Raw genomic sequence first — 24760 nt, forward strand, 5'->3', positions numbered from 1 at the left:
TCTGAACCAGCACTCGAACTGCCTTGGTGAAAAAGGGGTGACAGGGTTCTTACTGAGTTCTCACTGAGTTCTTACTGAGTTCTCACTGAGTTCTTACTGAGTTCTCACTGAGTTCTCACTGAGTTCTTACTGAGTTCTCACTGAGTTCTCACTGAGTTCTTACTGAGTTCTTACTGAGTTCTCACTGAGTTCTTACTGAGTTCTTACTGAGTTCTCACTGAGTTCTTACTGAGTTCTCACTGAGTTCTCACTGAGTTCTTACTGAGTTCTTACTGAGTTCTCACTGAGTTCTTACTGAGTTCTTACTGAGTTCTCACTGAGTTCTTACTGAGTTCTCACTGAGTTCTCACTGAGTTCTTACTGAGTTCTCACTGAGTTCTCACTGAGTTCTCACTGAGTTCTTACTGACTTCTCACTGACTTCTCACTGACTTCTTACTGAGTTCTCACTGAGTTCTTACTGAGTTTTGACTGAGTTTTGACTGAGTTCTCACTGACTTCTTACTGAGTTCTCACTGAGTTCTCACTGACTTCTTACTGAGTTCTCACTGAGTTCTCACTGACTTCTTACTGACTTCTTACTGACTTCTTACTGAGTTCTCACTGAGTTCTCACTGACTTCTTACTGACTTCTTACTGACTTCTTACTGAGTTCTTACTGACTTCTTACTGACTTCTTACTGACTTCTTACTGAGTTCTTACTGACTTCTTACTGACTTCTTACTGACTTCTTACTGAGTTCTCACTGAGTTCTCACTGACTTCTTACTGACTTCTTACTGACTTCTTACTGAGTTCTTACTGACTTCTTACTGACTTCTTACTGACTTCTTACTGAGTTCTTACTGACTTCTTACTGACTTCTTACTGACTTCTTACTGAGTTCTCACTGAGTTCTTACTGACTTCTTACTGAGTTCTCACTGAGTTCTCACTGAGTTCTTACTGACTTCTTACTGACTTCTTACTGAGTTCTCACTGACTTCTTACTGACTTCTTACTGACTTCTTACTGAGTTCTTACTGAGTTCTTACTGACTTCTTACTGACTTCTTACTGACTTCTTACTGAGTTCTCACTGAGTTCTCACTGACTTCTTACTGAGTTCTTACTGACTTCTCACTGAGTTCTTACTGAGTTCTTACTGAGTTCTCACTGAGTTCTTACTGACTTCTTACTGAGTTCTCACTGAGTTCTTACTGAGTTCTCACTGAGTTCTTACTGACTTCTTACTGAGTTCTCACTGAGTTCTTACTGAGTTCTCACTGAGTTCTTACTGAGTTCTTACTGACTTCTTACTGAGTTCTTACTGACTTCTCACTGAGTTCTTACTGAGTTCTTACTGAGTTCTCACTGACTTCTTACTGAGTTCTTACTGACTTCTCACTGAGTTCTCACTGAGTTCTCACTGAGTTCTTACTGACTTCTCACTGACTTCTCACTGACTTCTTACTGAGTTCTCACTGAGTTCTTACTGAGTTTTGACTGAGTTTTGACTGAGTTCTCACTGACTTCTTACTGACTTCTTACTGAGTTCTCACTGAGTTCTCACTGACTTCTTACTGACTTCTTACTGACTTCTTACTGAGTTCTCACTGAGTTCTCACTGACTTCTTACTGACTTCTTACTGAGTTCTCACTGAGTTCTTACTGACTTCTTACTGAGTTCTCACTGAGTTCTCACTGAGTTCTTACTGACTTCTTACTGACTTCTTACTGAGTTCTCACTGACTTCTTACTGACTTCTTACTGACTTCTTACTGAGTTCTTACTGACTTCTTACTGACTTCTTACTGACTTCTTACTGAGTTCTCACTGAGTTCTCACTGACTTCTTACTGAGTTCTTACTGACTTCTCACTGAGTTCTTACTGAGTTCTTACTGAGTTCTCACTGAGTTCTTACTGACTTCTTACTGAGTTCTCACTGAGTTCTTACTGAGTTCTCACTGAGTTCTTACTGACTTCTTACTGAGTTCTCACTGAGTTCTTACTGAGTTCTCACTGAGTTCTTACTGAGTTCTTACTGACTTCTTACTGAGTTCTTACTGACTTCTCACTGAGTTCTTACTGAGTTCTTACTGAGTTCTCACTGACTTCTTACTGACTTCTTACTGAGTTCTCACTGACTTCTTACTGACTTCTTACTGAGTTCTCACTGACTTCTTACTGACTTCTTACTGACTTCTCACTGAGTTCTTACTGAGTTCTTACTGACTTCTTACTGACTTCTTACTGAGTTCTCACTGACTTCTTACTGACTTCTTACTGAGTTCTTACTGACTTCTTACTGACTTCTTACTGACTTCTTACTGAGTTCTCACTGAGTTCTCACTGACTTCTTACTGAGTTCTTACTGACTTCTCACTGAGTTCTTACTGAGTTCTTACTGAGTTCTCACTGAGTTCTTACTGACTTCTTACTGAGTTCTCACTGAGTTCTTACTGAGTTCTCACTGAGTTCTTACTGACTTCTTACTGAGTTCTCACTGAGTTCTTACTGAGTTCTCACTGAGTTCTTACTGACTTCTTACTGACTTCTTACTGAGTTCTTACTGACTTCTCACTGAGTTCTTACTGAGTTCTTACTGAGTTCTCACTGACTTCTTACTGAGTTCTTACTGACTTCTCACTGAGTTCTTACTGAGTTCTCACTGACTTCTTACTGAGTTCTTACTGAGTTCTCACTGAGTTCTTACTGAGTTCTCACTGAGTTCTTACTGACTTCTTACTGAGTTCTCACTGAGTTCTTACTGACTTCTTACTGACTTCTTACTGAGTTCTCACTGAGTTCTCACTGACTTCTTACTGACTTCTTACTGAGTTCTCACTGAGTTCTCACTGACTTCTTACTGACTTCTTACTGAGTTCTCACTGAGTTCTTACTGAGTTCTCACTGACTTCTTACTGAGTTCTTACTGAGTTCTCACTGAGTTCTCACTGACTTCTTACTGAGTTCTTACTGAGTTCTTACTGAGTTCTTACTGAGTTCTCACTGAGTTCTTACTTTTCTCACAGGGTTCTCAGTGAGTTCTCTGTTCTCCTTCATGTGGTGTGTATTAGCATGCGCTGCTGGTAAACGCTGCAGAAGAGTGTGTGTGTGTGTGTTCTGGCATTACAGACACACTCAGCAGATGTCCTGCCTTCTCCCATCATTCCCATCATCCCCAGAGGCTCGTGGGCATCAGTGTGGGAGCGAAGACATTTGAGCCGCGAGAAACACGCGGTTACTTTACAAACTGATGAACATGGAGACGCTTGAACAGCCTGAGTGTGAACGAGAGAAAGAGCTCTTTTCTTCTCTTATCTTCATATTTGGGTTCCGTGACGCTTTACATGAAGATAATAAATGAATATATTTCAGTGTTCTTGACAATATACACTACAGGTCAATGTGTTTGAAAGAGGCTGTGTTTATTTGATCAAAAATACGGTAAAAACAGTGAAATATTATTACAATGTAAATCATCAGTTTTCTATGTGAATATATAGTAAAGTGTAATTTATTCCTGTGATCAAAGCTGAAATTTCAGAATCATTTCTCCAGTCTTCAGTGTCACATGATCCTTCAGATATCATTCTAATATGATGATTTGTTCTGATTAGGTGTGTTTTCTCCACAGGGCCGATGCAGGAGACCGCCATTGACTTCTGGAGGATGGTGTGGCAGGAGAACACGGCAACCATCGTCATGGTGACCAACCTGGTGGAAGTTGGCAGGGTGAGTGTGTGTGTGTGTGTGTGTGTGTGTGTGTGTGTGTGTGTGTGTGTGTGTGTGCGTGCGTGCGTGCGTGCGTGCGTGCGTGCGTGCGTGCGTGCGTGCGTGCGTGCGTGCGTGCGTGCGTGCGTGCGTGCGTGCGTGCGTGCGTGCGTGCGTGCGTGCGTGCGTGTCTAGAGTTCAGATCGACTCCCTCAGGATCACTTGCTGAGTAAATGATGTGTCCTGGCCTTCATCAATGTGAATATCTGGCCAGAAACTGATCAATGGATCTTATTATCAGACAGACGGAGAAACGTGTGATAGAAATCAATCAATCTATCCATCCATGCATTCAATAATAAAACATTTATGTAATGCTGTCAATGCATCTACATATTTCAACATTGAATACAGTCTGAAAGATCCTGTAAACAGACTCTCTTTTCTAGAGAAATCTGCTAATTTATAGTCATTAACAGTTCATTTAATTATTGTTAAAGTTCAACATGTTTAAAAGTAGATCTGGATGCATTAAGTCTGAACAAACTTCATCTTTACATAGAGAGTCACGACTGGATCGGATCGTCTGACAGCTTAAAAATATTAAATACTAAAAGATGAGCATCTAAAATCTGAATATCAAAATCAATACATTTGTTAATAATAATCCATGTTTGCGTAAAGCGAGTTGACTGCAGCGATTGAGAGATGAACAGATGAGTGGAGATGCAGATGTGTGGAGCCGCGGGCGTCTGATATACGAGGCTGATCTAATGTGGGCTTCCCCACGGACACCCATAAACCCACATCTGTGTCCACGCGCAACTCAGGCATTCTGGGAGATCTGTGGACGATTAGATGAATGCTACAGGGCGGAGAGAGGGAGAAGGAGAGAGAGAGAGGGAGGGAGAGGGAGAGGGAGAGAGAGAGCAGGTTTGTGTCCTGATGTATGAAATTGTTTTGCTGGAAACAAAACACAGAGACAATTGTGTCTGTTCAGTTCATATTCACATTCTATCAATCTGTTCTTCCTTCCTTCCTCCCCCTTACTTACTCCCTTCCTTTTCTTCCCTCCCCCTTACTCCCTTACTTACTTCCTTCCCCCTTACTTTCTTCCTTCCTTCATTCCTTCCTACCCCTTCCTTCCTTTCTTCCCCCTTCCTTCCTTCCTTTCTTGCTACCCCCTTCCTTCCCCCTTACTTACTCCCTTCCTTTCTTCCCTCCCCCTTACTTACTTACTTACTTCCCCCTTCCTTCCTTCCTTCCTTCCTTCCTTCCTTCCCCCTTCCCTCTTCCATTCCTTCCTTCCCCTTACTCCCTTACTTACTTACTTACCCCTTCCTTCCTTCTTTCCTTCCTTCCTTCCCCCTTACTTCCTTCCCCCCTTCCTTCCTTCCTTACCCCTTCCTTCCCCCTTCCTTACTTCCTTCCCCCTTCCTTCCTACCCCTTCCTTCCTTCCCCGCTTCCTTCCTACCCTTCTTCCTTCCTTATTTCCTTCCTTCCCCTTTCCTAAATTCCTTCCCCCTTCCTACCCCCTTCCTTCCTTCCTTAATTCCTTCCCCCTTCCTTCCTTTCTTCCTTCCTTCCCCGCTTCCTTCCTACCCTTCTTCCTTCCTTATTTCCTTCCTTCCCCTTTCCTTACTTCCTTCCCCCTTACTACCTTAGTTACGTACTGCCCCCTTTCTTTCTTACTTTCTTTCTTTCTTTCTTCCTTCCTCCCCCTTACGCCCCCCCCCCCTTCCTTCCTTCCTCCCCCCTTCCTTCCTTCCAACATTAAACTCTTGATTTTCAACACAGGGGGATTTTAAGAAATAGGGCGCTGACCTTAATCATTTTGCCAACTTTCGTCCCATTTCTAATCTACCAGAAATATGGGAACAGATTGTTGCAGCTCATGTTCAGTCCACGATTAACCTTTATAAATAAAAAACTGTTTGAACAGTTCCATCCATTAATTACAACAGAGACCACCATAGTTAAAGTAACCAATGATTCCGGACTCTAAACTGTACTTATCTTGCTTGATCTAAGTGTGGCCTTTGATATAATTTCTCATCAAGTTCTTTTAGATTGATTAATCTCTATTGGTATTACTGGTGTCCGTCTCACTCTGTTTAGATCCTATCCTCTTTTATTTATTATCAATGTATTACCTCATGGTCATATTTTATGGAAATTTGGTATTAATCTCCACTGCTATGTGGATGACACTCTATTTGTCCTGCAAGCCTAATTCTACTCTTCTTTCTTCTTCCCTCTTGGACTGTTTAGAGGAGATAAAATCCTGGTTCTTGTGCAATTTTATCAAGCTATATACTGATAAAACTGGTTCTTCTTTGCAAAATTTGACAGTTTTTGCTAAATTGAATGCGTCCTTAGTGCTGCAGAACCTTCAAATTATAAAAGTGTAGGACAGACTTTGTCAAACTAGAATTCAAAGATTGATACATTTCTATATTTTAATGTAATAATTCTGTAAGTAAGACCAACACATGCAGAATTTCTGAAATTTCTAATTTCTGAAATAATGCAATGTTTTTTCCGTCATATAATCCCAGAGGATCTGCAGATGGAGTCACTGTGTGTCTCCAATCACATTCCCACTTTAATGATGGCGGAGAAAATGTAATTTACGCACTCAAAGTGTCACAATTCCCATTGTTTTCCGTACTCTCTCTCTCTCTCTCTCTCTCTCTCTCTCTCTCTCTCTCTCTCTCTCTCTCTCTCTCTCTCTCTCTCTCTCTCTCTCTCTCTCTCTCTCTCTCTCTCTCTCTCTCTCTCTCTCTCTCTCTCTCCGGTGTTCTCATACTGCAAAGTGAGTTTTGTAATCATGTTGTCATATAAGTTGTGGTTATGTTTATTCCTGCACTATTGGATTGGAAAGCAACACTCTTCAGTGTGAGAGTTATTAGCGCTGGTGTTTCTCTGCTGACTGGATTATATTGCCACATAATGAGGTTTTGCTTGACGCTGAAGATCATTCCAGACGTCTTCTGGTCCGGTCCGGGTATCGATGTCACATCTGGAAGTGCAGAACTCATTTATCTGTGTGTAATGTGTGAATGAGAACATTAATGTGTGAATTGCATCCCTGAGAGATTCGACAGTCGTCAGGAGATGAGGAAACCTCTGCTGTAAAAGACTATTGGTTGAGTTCTTCACTCTGATTGGTTGACAGGCATTCCAGGTGTTGATTAATGAAGTGCAGGTTTATTGACTGGGGATGTGAATTTTCAGTCAGCTTTATTTCTACAGCGCTTTATACAGTACAGATTGTTTTAAAGCAGATTCAGTGATAACAGGAGAGTAACAGAAGCAATGATGCAAACAGAGTTAAACTTGACAGTAAACGGGCATTATTCAGTTGAAGTCAGTGTTGATTCAGTTCGGGCCAATAAAGGACATCATTTGTCATCGTCCAGCTCAGTGGCTTTGCAGTTTAATGATTAGATTTGTTTTCTTTTAAAGATGCATTCAATAATCAATCAAAACTATTATCATTTAGCCTACCAGATTTAATACTTTAATACTAGATATAAATACTTCAAAAATACTTTTTATTTTGTTGTTTTGTATATATTTTATTTTGTGTTGTGTTATTTTATTTTATCCTATTTTATTTTATTTTATTTTGTTGTTTTGTATATATTTTATTTTGTGTTGTGTTATTTTATTTTATCCTGTTTTATTTTATTTAATTTTATTTTGTTGTTTTGTATATATTTTATTTTGTGTTGTGTTATTTTATTTTATCCTGTTTTATTTAATTTTATTTTGTTGTTTTGTATATATTTTATTTTGTGTTGTGTTATTTTATTTTATTTTATCCTATTTTATTTAATTTTATTTTGTGTTGTGGTGTTTTATTTTGTTTTATTCTATCTTATTTCATTTTATTTTGTGTTGTTTTATTTTATTTTATTCTATTTTATTTCATTTTATTTTATTTTGTTTTATGTTGTGTTGTTATTTCATTCTATTCTATTTCATTTCATTTATTCTATTATTTTATTTTGTTGTGCTTTATTTTATTTTGTGTGTTATTTCATTCTATTCTATTTCATTTCATTTATTTTATTATTTTATTTAATGTTGTTTTATGTTGTGTTGTTATTTCATTCTATTTCATTTCATTTATTTTATTATTTTATTTTGTTGTATTTTATTTTATTTTGTGTGTTATTTTATTCTATTTTATAATTTTATTAGATTTTGTTATTGAAAATAATGAACCCACATCAATTAAAGGTGTACAAATTTACACCTGGCTTTTATTAGATGGTTACATCACTTGACATTTTAGAGTTATTAAATGAAACGGTTGCAAATGATGTACGTGTTTCTCAGAAACATACGCACCTATTTATATCGTTTACCTGCGGTTACCCAGGTTACCGCAGACACCTGTGTTGCTATGGTTACAGCTGTTGTAAGTGATTAAGCAGTGGACGAGTGAATCAGAGAGCTAATGCTGTTGAGGACGAGTCCATCATTCTCTCATGATCCTCAGCGTATTGATCCGTGAGCCGGAGAGTTCTGGATCAATACATCTGTTAATCAGAGCCTCTGCTTAAGCTTTCACTTAATGTGATCATGTGACATTTGAAACTGAGCTCGATCGCACTGACGAAAGGTCAGACACGACACTTCGCACCAGCGTTTCTGAGGATTCAAGCGATGAATTCATGTCCATATGATCATTTATGCATCATTCACAAATTCTTCAGTAAGCGTAAAAAAATACCAAACTTTTTTTTATTAGGAAGCTCCAAATATTTAACTTTATATTTTATTTTATTTTATTAAAAGACTTTTAAGGAAGCTTCAACAGTGAATTGTGACTATCATATGGCCTATTTCCATTTTTTGGACACATATTATTTTAAATGATTTGAATTTAATTCTTCTTCTTTGTAAAAAACAAAATGTTTACAAATTACAAATACTCTTTTGGAAAATGAGTAAGTTGTGAGAACGTCTCAGGTTACAACTGTAACCTATGTTCCCTGAGAACAGGGAACGAGACAATACGTCATCGACGCTTTGGGGAAACGCCTCAGGCGTGACAGGTGTCTGAAATCACAATCAAATCACATCAATCACATTGACCGGCGACAGCCCGTGAATCATTACGTGAATGATTAACGTGCGACCTGGAAGTATATAAGGGCGCCTTGCAAACATGACAAATCATCCTTCGTCTGAAGGGACTGTTTGGTAGGCAGGCCCCGAGGCATGGCAGGGAGACGTATTGTCTCGTTCCCTGTTCTCAGGGAACATAGGTTACAGTTGTAACCTGAGACGTTCCCTTTCGAAGGGAACTCGACAATACGTCATCGACGCTTTGGGGAACGAAATACCCACTCCGCCATGCTGAGGGGAGTGCATGCCAGGAGGCAGTGACAACTGTCAGAACCAGCAAATTCAAATGAAATGCAAGAACCACTCACCCTCAGGTCACACTGGGCTGTCAGTGACAGCATTCCCTACGGTCATAGCCCAAGCTATAAGCCTAACAGGAGGAACTCCAAATATGTAATCCGAAGGCCTACCTGGGCCTGCTCAAAGGCCTAGGACCACAACTTCAATTTAGAAGGGGTCCCTTCTAGGGAATGTGGCTAGGGAACCCGAGGGAACCCCAGCCAGTCACTATACGGGGGAATATACCACCCGAAATGCCACCAGGACGGCCTGACCTGGTGTCACTACGTCGGACACTTCAGTCTGGCCAAATTCCTGTCTGTCCGGAGACAGAGCCTCTGGACATTTGCCTTAGGTAAGGCATCCAACCCGAGGGACTGCGAAGCTGGCAGTGAACCCTCAGCCCGGATCTCAGAGACGGGATATCCCGGAGAGTATGACTCAGCATAGTGCTTTAAACCCTTGCTAGAGAGGGGAGTTTCTCTACTCGATCCACGGATCTACCCAGTGTTTGTGTTTGAAACACTGAGGAGGCCTGTGAAGGCCTAGGGGCTAATCTAACTGGGAGGCCTCACGAGAGGCCTACGACCGTCTGACCAGACTCAGGAGTCCAAACACTCATAGAGACCCTCAGTGAGGGGAGCAATGGACCGACTGGTAGGAAACCAGGCTGTAGGCAGAGTAAGAAGTTCCGGGAGGGAACCAGAAGCAGAGGATGAACACTTTAGTTGAGCCAGGGCACGAGCTCGCTTTTAGCAGCGGCCTAATAAGGCCAGCTGAACTGATAGCAGGCGGCCACTAGCTTCCAGAACCCAGCATCGTTGGGGAACCACTCACAGGGAGGCCTGGCGAGGCCTACTACCTGATAACCACAGTATGTGGGAGCTCATAACCAGGAAGGCCTGGTGAGGCCTGTAACCTGATAACCCCAGCATGTGGGAGCTCTCATGACCAGGAAGGCCTGATGAGGCCTGTAACCTGATAACCACAGTATGTGGGAGCTCATAACCAGGAAGGCCTGGTGAGGCCTGTAACCTGATAACCCCAGTATGTGGGAGCTCTCATGACCAGGAAGGCCTGGTGAGGCCTGTAACCTGATAACCCCAGCATGTGGGAGCTCTCATGACCAGGAAGGCCTGATGAGGCCTGTAACCTGATAACCACAGTATGTGGGAGCTCATAACCAGGAAGGCCTGGTGAGGCCTGTAACCTGATAACCCCAGTATGTGGGAGCTCTCATGACCAGGAAGGCCCGGTGAGGCCTGCAACCTGATAACCACAGTATGTGGGAGCTCTCATGACCAGGAAGGCCTGGTGAGGCCTGTAACCTAGCGACCACAGTGTGTGGGAGCTCAAAACCAGGAAGGCCGGATGAGGCCTGTAACCTGATAATCACATTATGTGAGAACATGCCTTCAGGGAGGCCCGGTGAGCCCTACTACCTGATAGTAGGTCAGGCTAGCTGTCCAGTTGCCTGTCCTTTGGGCTTACCTACAGGGAGGCCTGGTAAGGCCTACTACCTGATAGCCACCGTAAGTGTGAATTCACCTTCAGGGAGGCCTGAGGAGGCCTACTACCTGAAAATAATCTTAAACAACTGGTAGCTATGAGCCCTGAATCTGGGTGACGGTTCGAAGGTGGCCTGTTAAGGCCAGCCCACTGGGGACTCGCCTATCAGGGAGGCCTGGTTGGGCCTACTAGCTGACAGCAAGTCAATCTGCTCCAAAGGTACACTGTTGGGAATCATACCACACCAACAAGTATGTCCCACAATGTTGGGACTCACTTCCGAGGAGGCCTGTTTAGCGCCTACTACCCATCAGTGAGTCAACTGCCCGAACCACCAAGGCCAGCCACATGAAGTGAGCTGGCCTATAGCGCCCACTTGGGGGCTACCCATACAGGAGGCCTGCTGAGGCCTACTACCTAATGGCGCAGCCTTCGTTGGCAGATAAGCTGTTTACACAGCGCCTACAGCATTCTGGTACCTAATCACATTGCCCATGGCAGTGTACTCAGCAAGAGCGCTAGCACCCTTTGAGCAAGGGGAGTACAACATACGCCACTCTGCCTCAATGGAGGCCCCAGAGCCAGGGGCCTACCATCTGTAAGCATGGGCGTCAGCTCATGGCAATGCTCTGGCTTCAGGGGAGCGTACTTCGACCAAAAAAGAAGTGAAGGCTAGAACTTTCCGCTCAACCCGAGCCATAGTGGTGCGAGGTAGGATAATACAGAACTGAAAGTGAAGGACTCAGACCTGCCCTGTATCACAGGGGAATACTCTCCACCTCACCCTGAGGTTTACCAGGGTGCGGGCCCACCAGTGGCTCTAGGGGTGACAGAAAAAGTATCTGTGCCCAACCTAGGGGAGTGGGGCTTGTTTGTGAGCCAACCACCTACAACCCGACGCTCGAGCAGTAGCTCAGCGAGGTGAGTAAAGCCTATACTGGCAGCCCATATCCATAAGCTAGTTCTGCACGGCAGGGTCGGGCAGACAGACCCAGCCTCTTCGTGAGGCGAAAGGCGGCCTAACCCTGCTCAATAAAGACACATTGTACCGGGGAGGCCTATTTGAGGCCTAACCCAGGATCTTTATAAACCATGCCTCTGCACCACGCTGCATTACTCTTGTCGCCCCAGAATGCAGAGAAGGGGGCGGGCCTTGGCCTAACGACTCCCATTGGAGGAGGCTGTCATACAGGGATGCTAGGAACCTATATTCACACAGTGAAGGTTCAGAGGCAGAAATGCTTAAGCAGAGCGCCTCCACTATCCCTGGCACAGCCTAGGCCAGCTACAGAGACGGCCCTGGTGAGGGCCAGCCTGCAAGCATAGATCTACCTGAGGGCTCGGAGGAGCCACAGCCTTACTAGAAAAATAGTTATTATTATTTCATACAACTGGCTGCAGAATCGCTCAGCCCACTGAAAACCCAAACAGAGCTCAAGGGGGCGATGTACTCAGGAAGGAAGTCAGACGGTCCCATGGACCGGACAAAAGATCTATCTGAAGCACTAGCGTCAGTCTATACTCCAAGATGAAAATCCTGTGGGAGGGAGACCAACTACCCTACCCTGAGGTGGCTAACAGCCCGAGGGCTAAGATAGTCGTTCTAGCCACCTAAAGGGGGACTTCAGGGCCCTAATAATCCAAAAATGTACCTTACATGACCCCATAGCTCTATACAGGGAACGAGGTCTGTAGAGAGATACATTTTAGTGTTAATTGCACACAAAATTACTCTTAAAGAAGACCACTCAGCTCACCTGCAGCGTGCGAAGTGAAGACTTACCAGACAGTTCTTTATGAACATGGGGTCTACCACCTTTACATGCCTGAAAGAGGCACTCTCCTAACCAAGCAGAGGCAGGCCAACAGAACATTGTTCTAACCATGAGCCCAGCCTCAGGCCTGATGTAGATAGCGTCTGGGGAGTCGGGGAAGAAAGGAGAGGGCTAAGATATAATCACACCCTCAGGGGGAGGTGATCCATGCCGATGCTGTGTGCAATCGTGCTGGATCACCTCCCTCAGATCCCTCTTCTTGCGGGAGTTGCACCTCTACTGCGATCTACTCCTCCACGGAGGAGGCGCACGAGAGGCGACACTGGCTCTCTGGCCCTGTCTAAGGTCCCCGGACCATGATGGGCCAGGCCCTCCCGTCTGTCTGGGTGTGGATACGGATCTCAGCGGTATGTATTTGTCCTAATACAGCTGAGCGCGCCCTCGCCACTCTGAACTTTCCAGCCACCGCCTACACGGAGGTGCCGAAAAGCTCAGAGGGCGAAAGCAGCGAATCGAGGAGAAAGACTTTCTCTCTTCTCCCCGATGTCGGCCAGGTTCACTCCGTGGCGCAGCTCAGTAACCGCCTCAGGGGCCCCACCCCCTGGACGAGATCCCCCAGCAGATTGGCCTGGTGTACCTGCAACACCGCCATGATGTGCAGGGTAGCACCGGCCTGACCCGCTGGCGTGTATGCTCTGCCATTCAACTAGCAGGGTTTGAGCTCTCAGTGTAGACGACTGTCCAGACACGAGATAGTTGCAAACATCTCGTCAATGGGCGGCATCGACACATACCCATGCTCTCCTATCACCTCAACATCAGTGAGACTAGCCCGCTGATGTCGGTGGACACGGGCAGAGTATGGGGTCTTCCGTGTCCTCTCGATCTCAGTATGAGATCGGGAAGAAATGAAAGGCTCACCTGAGCTAGTGGTTTTATGACTGGGGAAAAAACGCTCTCATAGTGAGCGATTTTTCCCCCAACGTGCAGCCACGGCAGCTGAGCCTGCCCGCGGAGCGTTTCCATAAAACCACCAGTTCAGCATACACGGGGCAGGGTGGCTGAGAAGATTGATTATCACCACCCTCATCAGCCATCTCCTGTTTGTCCGGAAAAACACTCACTGCTTAATCTCGTCAGCCGCCGCATCGCCTGAGAGGATTATACCCCTCTCAAGGCGATCGGCGGGCTTCATCTGGGATCATTTTTATTTTATTTTTTACCCAGACGCTGAGCCCTCTTCTCTCAAGGAGAGGGCCAGACGAGATCGGAGCGTTCTCAAAGAAAAACGCTCGCAATTGTACAGGCAGTTCCCTCAAGAACTGCCTGTGCGCGCTCTTCCTTCCCAGACAGAAAAAGCACAGTTGAAAACACTCAGCCTTCTCAGTGCATTTCATAAATACCTGATTTTCAAAAGCGGTTACAGACAAAACAGTCCCTGAAGACGAAAGATGATTTGTCATGTTTGCAAGGCGCCCTTATATATCATTCACGTAATGATTCACGGGCTGTCGCCGGTCAATGTGATTGACGTGATTTGATTGTGATTTCAGACACCTGTCACGCCTGAGGCGTTTCCCCAAAGCGTCGATGACGTATTGTCGAATTCCCCCTCGAAAGGGAACTCACATTAACTAAAGCTAAAAAAATTACCTTATTTTATAAAAAAAATTGCATTATATTTTATTTTGTGTTATTTAATTTTATTCTATTTTTATTTCATTTTATTTTGTGTTGTGTTTTTATTTAATTATTTTATAAGAAGCTCCAAATAATTAATTGTAACCGGTATCATATGGCCTTATTTTAATTAAATTATTCTACCGACAAAATTAGTTTGTAAAAATACTTTAAATATTTAATAAACTATTGAAAGTAATGATTAAGGTATGAAATATCAAACTTTTTTAATCACTTTTATGCAAAGCATACATCTGCTTAATAATTGCAGTATTTAATGACATGTAATACTGAGGTCCCTGATATTTCTAAAATATCTAATATTTAATTGATGTACTGCAAGTTCATTGTGCAATGACAATAAAATAATTCTCATTTTGAATAAACGTGCATTACATAAATAAATAAATAAAATCAAAACTTGCCATATTTGATCAGTTATAAGATACAGTATAAATGTGGTAGAAGTGGCTTGATGAGGTTGCGAGCCGGACTCGAACCTGAGCTCTGATCACACGCTGTTTCTGTGTCTCAGGTGAAGTGCTGTAAATACTGGCCCGACGACACCGAGATCTACAGAGACATCAAGGTCACGCTCATCGAAACACAACTTCTGTCTGAATACGTGATCAGAACGTTTGCAGTGGAGAAGGTGAGAAAACACTCTTCTCTTCACAAACACTCTTCTCTTCACAAACACTCTTCTCTTCACAAACAGTCTTCTCTTCACAAACACTCTTCTCTTCACAAACACTCTTCACAAACACTCTTCACAAACACTCTTCACAAACACTCTTCACAAACACTCTTCTCTTCACAAACACTCTTCACAAACACTCTTCACAAACACTCTTCACAAACACTCTTCACAAACACTCTTTACAAACACTCTTCACAAACACTCTTCACAAACACTCTTCACAAACACTCTTTACAAACACTCTTCACAAACACTCTTTACAAACACTCTTCACAAACACTCTTTACAAACACTCTTCACAAACACTCTTCACAAACACTCTTCACAAACACTCTTCACAAACACTCTTTACAAACACTCTTCACAAACACTCTTCACAAACACTCTTCACAAACACTCTTCTCTTCACAAACACTCTTCACAAACACTCTTCACAAACACTCTTCTCTTCACAAACACTCTTCACAAACACTCTTCTCTTCACAAACACTCTTCTCTTCACAAACACTCTTCTCTTCACAAACACTCTTCACAAACACTCTTCACAAACACTCTTCTCTTCACAAACACTCTTTACAAACACTCTTCTCTTCATAAACACTCTTCACAGACACTCTTCACAAACACTCTTCTCTTCACAAACACTCTTTACAAACACTCTTCTCTTCACAAACACTCTTCACAAACACTCTTTACAAACACTCTTCTCTTCACAAACACTCTTCACAAACACTCTTCACAAACACTCTTTACAAACATTCTTCTCTTCACAAACACTCTTTACAAACACTCTTTACAAACACTCTTTACAAACACTCTTCTCTTCACAAACACTCTTCACAGACACTCTTTACAAACATTCTTCTCTTCACAAACACTCTTTACAAACACTCTTCTCTTCACAAACACTCTTCACAAACACTCTTTACAAACACTCTTCTCTTCACAAACACTCTTCACAGACACTCTTCACAAACACTCTTCACAAACACTCTTCACAAACACTCTTCACAAACACTCTTTACAAACACTCTTCACAAACACTCTTCACAAACACTCTTCACAAACACTCTTCACAAACACTCTTTACAAACACTCTTCACAAACACTCTTCACAAACACTCTTTACAAACACTCTTCACAAACACTCTTCACAAACACTCTTCACAAACACTCTTTACAAACACTCTTTACAAACACTCTTCACAAACACTCTTCACAAACACTCTTCACAAACACTCTTCACAGACACTCTTCTCTTTACAAACACTCTTTACAAACACTCTTTACAAACACTCTTCACAAACACTCTTTACAAACACTCTTCACAAACACTCTTCACAGACACTCTTCACAAACACTCTTCACAGACACTCTTCACAAACACTCTTTACAAACACTCTTCACAAACACTCTTCACAAACACTCTTTACAAACACTCTTCACAGACACTCTTCTCTTTACAAACACTCTTCACAAACACTCTTCACAGACACTCTTCACAAACACTCTTTACAAACACTTCACAAACACTCTTCACAAACACTCTTCACAGACACTCTTCTCTTTACAAACACTCTTTACAAACACTCTTTACAAACACTCTTCACAAACACTCTTTACAAACACTCTTCACAAACACTCTTTACAAACACTCTTCACAAACACTCTTCACAAACACTTTTTACAAACACTCTTCACAGACACTCTTCTCTTTACAAACACTCTTCTCTTTACAAACACTCTTCACAAACACTCTTCTCTTTACAAACACTCTTCACTTCACAAACACTCTTTACAAACACTCTTTACAAACACTCTTCACAAACACTCTTCACAAACACTCTTCACTTCACAAACACTCTTTACAAACACTCTTTACAAACACTCTTCACAAACACTCTTCACAAACACTTTTTACAAACACTCTTCACAGACACTCTTCTCTTTACAAACACTCTTCTCTTTACAAACACTCTTCACAAACACTCTTCTCTTTACAAACACTCTTCACTTCACAAACACTCTTTACAAACACTCTTCACAAACACTCTTCACAAACACTCTTCACAAACACTCTTCACTTCACAAACACTCTTTACAAACACTCTTTACAAACACTCTTCACAGACACTATTCACAAACACTCTTCACAAACACTCTTTACAAACACTCTTCACAGACACTCTTTACAAACACTCTTCACAAACACTCTTCACAAACACTCTTTACAAACACTTTACAAACACTCTTTACAAACACTCTTCACAAACACTCTTCACAAACACTCTTCACAAACACTCTTTACAAACACTCTTCACAAACACTCTTCTCTTTACAAACACTCTTCACAAACACTCTTTACAAACACTCTTCACAAACACTCTTCACAAACACTCTTTACAAACACTCTTCACAAACACTCTTCACAAACACTCTTTACAAACACTCTTTACAAACACTCTTCACAAACACTCTTCACAAACACTCTTCACAAACACTCTTTACAAACACTCTTTACAAACACTCTTCACAAACACTCTTCTCTTTACAAACACTCTTCACAAACACTCTTTACAAACACTCTTCTCTTTACAAACACTCTTCACAAACACTCTTTACAAACACTCTTCACAAACACTCTTCACAAACACTCTTCTCTTCACAAACACTCTTTACAAACACTCTTCACAAACACTCTTTACAAACACTCTTCACAAACACTCTTTACAAACACTCTTTACAAACACTCTTCACAAACACTCGTCACAAACACTCTTCTCTTCACAAACACTCTTTACAAACACTCTTCACAAACACTCTTTACAAACACTCTTCTCTTCACAAACACTCTTTACAAACACTCTTTACAAACACTCTTTACAAACACTCTTCACAAACACTCTTCACAAACACTCTTCACAAACACTCTTTACAAACAATCTTCACAAACACTCTTCACAAACACTTTTTACAAACACTCTTCACAGACACTTTTCTCTTTACAAACACTCTTCTCTTTACAAACACTCTTCACAAACACTCTTCTCTTTACAAACACTCTTCACAAACACTCTTTACAAACACTCTTCTCTTTACAAACACTCTTCACAAACACTCTTCACAAACACTCTTTACAAACACTCTTCTCTTTACAAACACTCTTCTCTTCACAAACACTCTTCACAAACACTCTTCACAAACACTCTTTACAAACACTCTTCACAAACACTCTTTACAAACACTCTTCACAAACACTCTTTACAAACACTCTTCACAAACACTCTTCACAAACACTCTTTACAAACACTCTTCTCTTTACAAACACTCTTCTCTTTACAAACACTCTTCTCTTTACAAACATTCTTTACAAACACTCTTCACAAACACTCTTTACAAACACTCTTCTCTTTACAAACACTCTTTACAAACACTCTTCTCTTTACAAACACTCTTTACAAACACTCTTCTCTTTACAAACACTCTTCTCTTTACAAACACTCTTTACAAACACTCGTCTCTTTACAAACACTCTTTACAAACACTCTTCACAAACACTCTTTACAAACACTCTTCTCTTTACAAACACTCTTCTCTTTACAAACACTCTTCACAAACACTCTTCTCTTTACAAACACTCTTCACAGACACTCTTCTCTTTACAAACACTCTTCACAAACACTCTTTACAAACACTCTTCTCTTCACAAACACTCTTCACAAACACTCTTCACAAACACTCTTCACAAACACTCTTTACAAACACTCTTCACAAACACTCTTTACAAACACTCTTCACAAACACTCTTTACAAACATTCTTCTCTTTACAAACACTCTTCTCTTTACAAACACTCTTCACAAACACTCTTCTCTTTACAAACACTCTTCACAGACACTCTTCTCTTTACAAACACTCTTCACAAACACTCTTTACAAACACTCTTCTCTTCACAAACACTCTTCACAAACACTCTTCACAAACACTCTTCACAAACACTCTTCACAAACACTCTTCACAAACACTCTTCACAAACACTCTTCACAAACACTCTTTACAAACACTCTTCACAAACACTCTTCACAAACACTCTTCACAAACACTCTTCTCTTTACAAACACTCTTCACAAACACTCTTCACAAACACTCTTCACAAACACTCTTCACAAACACTCTTCACAAACACTCTTCACAAACACTCTTCACAAACACTCTTCACAAACACTCTTCTCTTTACAAACACTCTTCACAAACACTCTTCACAAACACTCTTCACAAACACTCTTCACAAACACTCTTCACAAACACTCTTCACAAACACTCTTTACAAACACTCTTCACAAACACTCTTCACAAACACTCTTTACAAACACTCTTTACAAACACTCTTCACAAACACTCTTCACAAACACTCTTCACAAACACTCTTTACAAACACTCTTTACAAACACTCTTCACAAACACTCTTCTCTTTACAAACACTCTTCACAAACACTCTTTACAAACACTCTTCTCTTTACAAACACTCTTCACAAACACTCTTTACAAACACTCTTCACAAACACTCTTCACAAACACTCTTCTCTTCACAAACACTCTTTACAAACACTCTTCACAAACACTCTTTACAAACACTCTTCACAAACACTCTTTACAAACACTCTTTACAAACACTCTTCACAAACACTCTTCACAAACACTCTTCTCTTCACAAACACTCTTTACAAACACTCTTCACAAACACTCTTTACAAACACTCTTCTCTTCACAAACACTCTTTACAAACACTCTTTACAAACACTCTTTACAAACACTCTTCACAAACACTCTTCACAAACACTCTTCACAAACACTCTTTACAAACAATCTTCACAAACACTCTTCACAAACACTTTTTACAAACACTCTTCACAGACACTTTTCTCTTTACAAACACTCTTCTCTTTACAAACACTCTTCACAAACACTCTTCTCTTTACAAACACTCTTCACAAACACTCTTTACAAACACTCTTCTCTTTACAAACACTCTTCACAAACACTCTTCACAAACACTCTTTACAAACACTCTTCTCTTTACAAACACTCTTCTCTTCACAAACACTCTTCACAAACACTCTTCACAAACACTCTTTACAAACACTCTTCACAAACACTCTTTACAAACACTCTTCACAAACACTCTTTACAAACACTCTTCACAAACACTCTTCACAAACACTCTTTACAAACACTCTTCTCTTTACAAACACTCTTCTCTTTACAAACACTCTTCTCTTTACAAACATTCTTTACAAACACTCTTCACAAACACTCTTTACAAACACTCTTCTCTTTACAAACACTCTTTACAAACACTCTTCTCTTTACAAACACTCTTTACAAACACTCTTCTCTTTACAAACACTCTTCTCTTTACAAACACTCTTTACAAACACTCGTCTCTTTACAAACACTCTTTACAAACACTCTTCACAAACACTCTTTACAAACACTCTTCTCTTTACAAACACTCTTCTCTTTACAAACACTCTTCACAAACACTCTTCTCTTTACAAACACTCTTCACAGACACTCTTCTCTTTACAAACACTCTTTACAAACACTCGTCTCTTTACAAACACTCTTTACAAACACTCTTCACAAACACTCTTTACAAACACTCTTCTCTTTACAAACACTCTTCTCTTTACAAACACTCTTCACAAACACTCTTCTCTTTACAAACACTCTTCACAAACACTCTTTACAAACACTCTTCTCTTCACAAACACTCTTCACAAACACTCTTCACAAACACTCTTCACAAACACTCTTTACAAACACTCTTCACAAACACTCTTTACAAACACTCTTCACAAACACTCTTTACAAACATTCTTCTCTTTACAAACACTCTTCTCTTTACAAACACTCTTCACAAACACTCTTCTCTTTACAAACACTCTTCACAGACACTCTTCTCTTTACAAACACTCTTCACAAACACTCTTTACAAACACTCTTCTCTTCACAAACACTCTTCACAAACACTCTTCACAAACACTCTTCACAAACACTCTTCACAAACACTCTTCACAAACACTCTTCACAAACACTCTTCACAAACACTCTTTACAAACACTCTTCACAAACACTCTTCACAAACACTCTTCACAAACACTCTTCTCTTTACAAACACTCTTCACAAACACTCTTCACAAACACTCTTCACAAACACTCTTCACAAACACTCTTCACAAACACTCTTCACAAACACTCTTCACAAACACTCTTCACAAACACTCTTCACAAACACTCTTTACAAACACTCTTCACAAACACTCTTCACAAACACTCTTCACAAACACTCTTCTCTTTACAAACACTCTTCACAAACACTCTTCACAAACACTCTTCACAAACACTCTTCACAAACACTCTTCACAAACACTCTTTACAAACACTCTTCACAAACACTCTTTACAAACACTCTTCACAAACACTCTTTACAAACACTCTTCACAAACACTCTTTACAAACACTCTTCACAAACACTCTTTACAAACACTCTTCACAAACACTCTTTACAAACACTCTTCACAAACACTCTTTACAAACACTCTTCACAAACACTCTTCACAAACACTCTTTACAAACACTCTTCACAAACACTCTTCACAAACACTCTTTACAAACACTCTTCACAAACACTCTTCACAAACACTCTTTACAAACACTCTTCACAAACACTCTTTACAAACACTCTTCACAAACACTCTTTACAAACACTCTTCACAAACACTCTTCACAAACACTCTTTACAAACACTCTTCACAAACACTCTTTACAAACACTCTTCACAAACACTCTTCACAAACACTCTTCACAGACACTCTTCTCTTTACAAACACTCTTCACAAACACTCTTTACAAACACTCTTCACAAACACTCTTTACAAACACTCTTCACAAACACTCTTTACAAACACTCTTCACATACACTCGATAGATGGTGATGATAGATAGATAGATAGATAGATAGATAGATAGATAGATAGATAGATAGATAGATAGATAGATAGATAGATAGAATCCAAGTGAAACTTCTGGAACAAAAACAAATGCAGGTTGGGCTTGATTGTGTCTGTGTGGAACTGATTGAATGGTTGTGGTTTGCTATTGGCTGATCTCATGTGAGTGACAGGTTGCCCCTCCCACATCATCAGAGAAGAGATGTCGATGTTATTCTGATTGAAGATTAACTTGAGTTAAACACAGTAATGATGCGTTCTGTGTGTGTGTGCGCGTGTGTGCGTGTGTGTGTGTGTGCGTGTGTGTGTGTGTGCGTGTGTGTGTGTGTGCAGCGAGGAGCTCACGAGATCCGAGAGATCAGTCAGTTCCACTTCACGGGCTGGCCGGATCACGGCGTGCCGTATCACTCCACGGGTCTCCTGGGATTCATACGCCGGGTCAAAGCCAAGTCCCCTCCCAACGCTGGGCCCATCGTGGTCCACTGCAGGTGTGTGACATCATCACCGTCTGCAGTCACATGACATCATCACCGCCTGCAGTCACATGACATCATCACCGCCTGCAGTCACATGATCCGCACGTTATAAACTCAGCTTTAATTCTATAGCTCTTTATACAATACTATTATATTATGTTATATTATATTTATTATTTAATGTGATATTATATTATATATAATTTATCATTATAATATATTAAATTATTTTATATTATAACAAAAATGTTGACATCATGTGGGTGAATGTAGCATTTATTTTCCATCCCATCCGCTTCCATATGGTTGCTTTTAATTGGATGTTTTTCTCTGTTGACCTCGATCTGTGTTGTGATTGGTCGGCTCACAGCGCGGGGGCGGGGCGAACCGGCTGCTTCATCGTGATTGACATCATGCTGGACATGGCGGAGCGAGAGGGCGTGGTCGACATCTACAACTGTGTGCGGGAGCTGAGGTCACGCAGGGTCAACATGGTGCAGACCGAGGTACTCCCTCTCTCCACAAACACCGAACGTTCTGATCCAATCTGACCTCTGACCTGTAATGCTGCCTGAGTCATAATCATAATCATACACTGCAGGTTTGTTGGCCAGAGGAGAACTGAGCGACTGAGTGGTTTTTATTCCTCCATTCTGTCACTGATGTAGTTTTGGTTCCACTGTCGCCTTCAGGTTTTGTCTTGCTTAGTTGGAAACATTAAATATAATATTCAACAATATTATTGATCTCCTGCATTGACAGCATTATATGAGAACGGAGCTGAGCTGGACGATGGCATCTCGGTTTTCTCCAGAGCGGCTATATATATATATATATATTTTTATATATATATATATATATTCGTGATTTTTGAATCTGAATATGAAGCAGTCACGTGACTGTGTTGTATAGCTGTGTTTTCCGGTGTGTTTGTTGTCAAAATTAAAAAATGTGTTTATTTTTAATTATCAAAAAAATGCCTTTATTTTATATAAAAAAGTTAATTGTATTATATTGAGAAAATATTTTAGTTTTTGTCTTGTTATATTCTTTATATTAGATCAGATAACATTTTAATCTGTCATATATGTCATGTTACAATGAACCGCACGTATGGGGCATGTTGTCACAGTTCACTTCCATTCTTTCGGGGTATATCAAGAAAAAAGTATACACTGAAATAATAAAACAAAACCACATAATTGTACTAGACATGTGGGAAATTAATGTGGGGGGAAAATAAATACTCTAAACCCTAAGTAGATTTACACAGACGGAGAAAGTCCAAAAGTGTTACGTTGTGCCCCGCTCTCAAGCAAATATGTGATCATTTTATTAAAACATACTTGATTACATTAATTATATATGATTGAGATAGATTCACAAATAGCCTATTTCTCCAGTTCTATGCATATCTTATCGTTACTTTGACCTAATCTCTGCTTATCAACAATAATACAAAAAATGTCCCCATTAAATGGTTTGTTCACCCAAAAATTAAAATTCGGCCAGCATCACGCACATGACCAGCGTCGGCCAATCGTGAGCCTCTTTTCTGACGTAAACCCAGAAGCGCTACGGTTACACTACGAGAACTCTCTCAGAGGAACACACTGAAGAACATCAAGAGTTCAATAAAGTAGTTATTTTTGTTTGTTTTTAGCGCACAGAAAGTATTCTCGTCGCTTGATAAACTTAAGTTTGAGTTGCTGTAGTCACTCGGACTATTTTAAACATTGTCTTTACTAACTTTCTCCGAGGTGTAAGCTCAGCCATGTGCTCTGCAATGAGTGGAGGCGGGGCTCATATGCATATTCATAGAACCGCGCATAAAAAATGAGGCAAGGGTGTCGAGTTACATTCAAGATATTTGAAGGCATGAAGACATGTTTTTAGAGCAAAAAACGTTTAAATATGTAATTTTGGTGATCAAACATGAGTTTTAATGGATGTAATTATCGACTACAGGGGGACTTTAATCTTGATACGTTTTCCAGTAAATGCATCTTGATTTTTGAATGTTTGCACATTTGTGCTGGAGAACAAGAGGAAACACATCATCTTTTGCAGTGCAGTTTTGTTCTATTCACCTGTGGCGTCTTGCCTTAAAAAAGCAGAGATAAAGATAGGCATGAATGAACAAAGAGGCTTTTAGAGCAGAGAAAAGCGAGTCCTGATTCCTCGCCGCTGATGTTTTAACATATTAGCATCTCATAAACACTCACACACACTCCCTTATACGAGCGTGAATGTGTGTGAGTGAGAGTTTAGTTTTTACAACTCCTGACGGGTTTCTGTGTCCCTGTGAGGAAGATCTCACTGTGTTTCCATCCACACGTTTTTATCCGAATGAAGTGATATCGAATGCAAAATGCCTTATGGAAACAGTAAAATTCGATTGAATTTCATGAATATCGACTCAAATTAAATACGTTCGGTCTCATCTTGATCGATATACGGCTTATGCGATAAACGCTGATGGAAACGTTATT

The 24760-nt window shown here is 40.8% G+C and overlaps 1 protein-coding gene across 2 annotated transcripts in view; it reads left to right on the forward strand.

Annotated features, from left to right (window-relative positions):
* Positions 1-24760, forward strand: part of LOC306998679 (receptor-type tyrosine-protein phosphatase mu) — a 301697-nt gene that overhangs the window by 253739 nt on the left and 23198 nt on the right. For both annotated transcript variants that reach the window (XM_079612916.1, XM_079612915.1), the window contains 4 exons: positions 3618-3715; positions 14616-14732; positions 22126-22280; positions 22639-22774. In XM_079612916.1, coding sequence (XP_079469042.1) covers positions 3618-3715; positions 14616-14732; positions 22126-22280; positions 22639-22774 — 506 coding nt within the window. The remainder of the gene's footprint in view (positions 1-3617; positions 3716-14615; positions 14733-22125; positions 22281-22638; positions 22775-24760) is intronic.

The sequence above is a fragment of the Phoxinus phoxinus genome (assembly GCF_949152265.1).
Source record: "Phoxinus phoxinus genome assembly, chromosome: 5".
NCBI lineage: Eukaryota > Metazoa > Chordata > Actinopteri > Cypriniformes > Leuciscidae > Phoxinus > Phoxinus phoxinus.